At 44.7% G+C, this 4,798-nt stretch overlaps 1 protein-coding gene across 1 annotated transcript in view; it reads left to right on the top strand.

Moving 5' to 3' along the window:
• The window catches only part of SPSB1 (splA/ryanodine receptor domain and SOCS box containing 1), a 5,195-nt gene extending 947 nt beyond the window's left edge, over positions 1-4,248 (top strand). The window contains exon 2 of the mRNA XM_010169540.2: positions 3,631-4,248. Coding sequence (XP_010167842.1) covers positions 3,631-3,758 — 128 coding nt within the window. The 3' untranslated portion in view covers positions 3,759-4,248. The remainder of the gene's footprint in view (positions 1-3,630) is intronic.
• The last annotated feature ends 550 nt before the right edge of the window (positions 4,249-4,798 follow it).

Genomic DNA, 4,798 nt, shown 5'->3' with positions numbered 1-4,798 from the left:
TTCTGGATACAGCTCTGAATCCTTAATGGCTATTTCAAAAAGTTTGTCTGTCTGTACACACGTACTGTTACCAAGGCACTGCAGGGAGCAAGCAGGGTTTGGGGAAGTGGCTCGGTGGGAGAAGGTGATGCCAGTTGTCTATCTAGAGATGACAACCCTTTCTATATTGCTACCAAAGTATCAGCAAGAGTGTCCTTCTGACAGTTGTATTATGGGCAATGTAATCCTGGTGTCTTTTTACAAGAAACAGTCTCTGAGGGACAATCACCTTCCTTGAAGTCTAACGAAGGGACTTTTAAAATCCCTTGCAGGCAAGAGTGGGGAGATCTGTCCCTAGCTAAGGAAATGGAGATGTCTCATCTTTCAAAACAAGCAGCTCACTTCTCTCCTGCTTTCAGGGCAGGATGTGTTCCTTTTTAGCATGGGGCTGGATATTGTAGCCAGCCCAACTTGCATGCCAGGCCTTTTACTAATAGGGACATCAATCTCTAACTAAGCTTAGTAATAAATTTGACTGTCTGAATGTGCTAAAGTCTGTTATCTCTCATAGTTTGAAGTTCCCATTGGGCCAGACTGTGACTCAGTCTTCTGGGTAGAGTGGAGAGAGGTGAAGGAAGTGGATTAAAATCTGGATTTATGTTGTTAGTGAAATAAATTTGGCAGTATTGATATGAAAAGAGTAGTATTTCCCCTGCATTCCAGAACAGTGTCTGCCTAAAGCCTGTAGCATACTGGGCTCTTCTGTTTGTGCTTAGAACATGTTCTTATGCTGGGCCAGCAACGGCAAACCCCTGGCACTGGTGATATGAGGTGCAACAAAGCTGACACTGGGCACCAGAAAAACAGAGCTGTCAGAATAACCAGGAAAGCCTTGCAAAAGGATGGGAACAAAATCCACAAGTGCTTTGAGAAATACTCTTCAACTCAGCAAAACCAAGTAGCTCTTGGCAAAGCACTTTCTCACCCAAAGAAGGAACCCTAGCTTGTTCTGCCACAACAGCTCACAGTGTGGCTGCGGCTCCAGTAACCAGGTTTTTCTGAAGGGTCAAAGCCAAAATCTGTAGCTCCCCTCAAAGCCAGCAAGTCTGTGGAGCTGTTGGCACAGAACTGCGCTTAGCAAGGAAACAGCCACCTCCAATATTGGATTTGGTTGTCATGTGCTCTCAGCATAGGAGTGAATTGTGGGCACAAGGCCAGGCATGACGGGATGCTATTTTGGCACAGATAGAAAGAAGGTGTCTGGCTCTAACTGCTTCTGAGCATTCAATAGCAACACTGTCCAGTGATTGTAGTGCTTGTGAATGGAAGGAGGTCAGATATGTGTGTGCTTTCTCTTTTGGTCTCCAGGTCTCCTGTCAGACTGGGTTCAGTGCAAACTAGATGAGGACAAAGTTCTTAATCTCTGTGGGAAGAAGATCCTCTCCTTTTAAGGCCATTAAACTGGAATGTATTTGTTATGTTAATGTCTATAGGCTTTGAAAGGCAGGGCCCCTTGTCCTCTGGGATGCTGGATAGACAATGCTTCTGTCCTAGCTATCTACATACAGAGCAGGAGGAATTGGGACAGACTTTGAATACAGCATATTTGTACCCCAGTGGTTTAAGAATAAGCTACACTGGTAAGTGCCAAAGAAGTGCTGCCAGTAACAGGCTTCTCTGGCAGTATCAGAGCCAGAGCTGAGATGTGCAGTCCAGCTGTAGAGACCTGTCCCTGCAGAAGAGGCAGCGTGGATCCTGGAGCAGGTCATGAGCAGGCAAGGCCAGCAGTACCTCAAGCTGAGTGCAGCCATGTTTCTACTTGTGGCACAGAACATGTGTGACAAACAGTTGGGCTTGGGAAGCAACAGCACTGCCCTGCCAGATCCGTTTGCTCTCTACCCAGCTATCAGTGCAAGGGGTGTGCTTACAGAGGTATGATTCCTCAGGAATAATTAATGCTTGAAGCACTACGAGAACTTCTGGACAACTGCTAGAAAAAGCATTCCATTGCAGCTTCCCCTGGAGCAGGTAATGGCTTGTGATCCATAGCGGGGAAGGAGAGGGGGGAAATAGGGCATTAGCTCACCTCTGGCTGCGAACTTGAGGAGGAGACAGACCAGTTCAATTGTGCGTTTCCTGACTTTGTTACCAAGTCACTCCTCAGATAACAAACTCTCCTTCTCACCGACATTTTGCCAGATATTAGATAAAAATTAGCTTTTTCCACTTCTCATTGGAAGCGTTTGCTACACGGAGCAGTATGACTGTTTACTTTTTCCAAAGTAAAATCAGGAATAGCCTGATGGATGCTACTGACAACACTCTTCTGTGAGCTTTTCAGTGTTAGCTGTTATCTTTGAACCTGGAAGGAAGGGACTTTTAGCCACCTTCTTGATGAATGAATTCTGACAAAGAATGCAGTAACGTGACCGTGCTCAGAAAACCCAAGCTTTTTCCTGCCTCTCAACTGTTTAAAACAGCTGTATGAAAAGTCAGATTAATTTGGCTTGTAGTAGTGGAAGCTAGAGCTGTTGGCATCTATCAAGGTTCCTGAAAACTGCAGCTTCTCAGCCAAACTTTTCCATTCCTGTGGATGTTTTTAGGTGTTTGTGTTCAGATCAAAATGTCTGTAAAGGAAGCTTTCTAATGGTGCATGCAGAGCCCTCAGGCTATTAGAAGGATGTCCAGTTATTTGCTTAATTTGGGATGTCTTTGTGTTTGCCCTCTCTTGGGGGAGGAGAAACCCCTTAGGCTTGAGCAGCAAACTGTAAAGGTGAGCTCTGACACACTTGGCAACAGAAGCTGTGAGAAACTAATCTGTATTTTCTGTGCAGCTGTGATGTGTTAACTCTGGCTTTGACCTTAGTCCCCTGTATGTTGTGAATGACTCTTCAGCATCAAAGGGCCCCATATGTCATTCCTGAAAAACTAGTATTATCTTGTTCAGTGTTTGTAAGTACAGGATGCAAAAATGATAGCCAAAGGCCTCTGTCTTACCCAGGTTTATGATACAGGAGGGAATAATCTAATGGAAAAATATCAGAATACAAGTAGTGACATGAAGCTTTGACAGATGGCTTTGTTTTTCATGGGAAGTATGTAGTACAAACGAAGGGGTTGACAGCTGTTACATCCTACTATAGAAGAAAAAAAAATCATGGTACTTTCTGGGTACCCATACCCCATGATGCTATCAAACTGCTGCACTCTTTTACTTCAGTGAATCTTTTACAAAGGTTTTTGGATACTGCAATAAGAGGCACAGGCTAGAAGATGTGTTCTGGCTTCAATGAATGGTATTGCAAAGGGAGAACTTCCAGTAGGAGATCCTAGTATTTTTTTGTTCACACACATGTATGGCTTAAATAATCTCTACAGAGACATAGAATAGAATCATAGATGGTTTGGGTTGGAAGGGACCTTAAAGATCCTCTAGTTCCAATCTCCCTGCCATCAGCAGGGACATCATGCTCTGCCTGTGTATTTGATGAGCTGAAGTTGCTGATACGTGAATGCTGAATGGTTTGGGTCCTGCAAACATGCCAGGCATTCACTTTTCTTGCTTAGTCTTTTATGAGAGATTTCTAGAACTAGCAAAATGAATGTATAACTCATGGCTTGGGATGTTAATGTCTTGGTCTCTTTTCCCAGCTGAACCACTGCCTTTGATGGACTTGTGTCGGCGAGCTGTGAGGCTTGCTCTGGGCAAGGAAAGACTGAATGAGATCCCTACACTGCCACTGCCAGCCTCCCTCAAGAGTTACCTGCTCTACCAATGACCTTTATGTTCAAGGACAGAGAGTTGGAACCAAGGCAAAATATCTGGAGCTGACCCAGTGGGCAATTGGTTCTCCACCCTCATGTCATCGCTACTGTTGGAACTCCTTGGCCAAAGTATTCCTGTCACTGCTTAAGTCTCCGTGTACCTTTATTGACAAGCTCTCAAGTAATCCTTGTTTCACAACCGAGTGTTTTGTTCTTGGGAAGTCACTTCCCTGGCACACTTACAAAAGGAACGTGTACAGAAGCTCTGTGCTTCCCTGCTTCTCCTGAGAAAAGGCTGTACTGCGCGCTTTGGGTTGTGGAGCCCAGGAGTGAATGATATTTCTGTACCAGCTACAGGGAGGAACATAATCTGGGGGAAGGGAAGGCATTAGGAGTGGAAATGCTAAAACCAGGTCCTAAGAATGGAAAGGCACAGGGTGATCAGCAAAGATGGGAAGAACCTGGAATACCAAGAAGAATTAATTACTGAGTTTTTAAAAACAAACAAAATAAAATAAAAATCCCCAAACCCTGAAACACCAAAACCAAGAACCCTTCCACCAGAACACTTAATTTGCAGAAGGTGGTTGTGTTGCTGATGTCTGTATCTCTGCCAGGGCTCTTCACCATGTTGTAATGCTACTTCACAGGCAGTGAATCTTGCTTTCTTATCACCATCGCCTTCTCAGTTCTCCTGCTCCATTCTCTGTTCTGCCTCTTCTTAGTGGGTTTGACTCACTTGATTGAACAGTCATACCATGTCTTCACCTGCCCTCTTCTTGACTTAAAACTGCAGGTTTTAGTCTGGGATCAGGGGTTCCTTACTGATGTGGGGACAGGGAAGGGACAAACTTCTCCTGCCGCAGGATGAGACAGGCTGTATGAGCTGAGACTTGTTACACAGCTATAGGTCCTGCCATCTTAGGTCTGCTTTCTGTATAGCCTCTTCCATACTAAAGTGTTTCTCTAATGGCTCTGCCAGGGAATTCTCTCCTTAAATAAGCTGCTTAAAGTCATCCAAACCAGGCTTTGTTCTGTCATAGACCATTGGTGT

Source organism: Antrostomus carolinensis, unplaced genomic scaffold (genome assembly GCF_000700745.2).
Source record: "Antrostomus carolinensis isolate BGI_N321 unplaced genomic scaffold, ASM70074v2 scaffold28056, whole genome shotgun sequence".
Lineage (NCBI taxonomy): Eukaryota > Metazoa > Chordata > Aves > Caprimulgiformes > Caprimulgidae > Antrostomus > Antrostomus carolinensis.
Note: the sequence above shows the minus strand (reverse complement) of the source record. Positions and strands in the feature narration are given on the sequence as shown.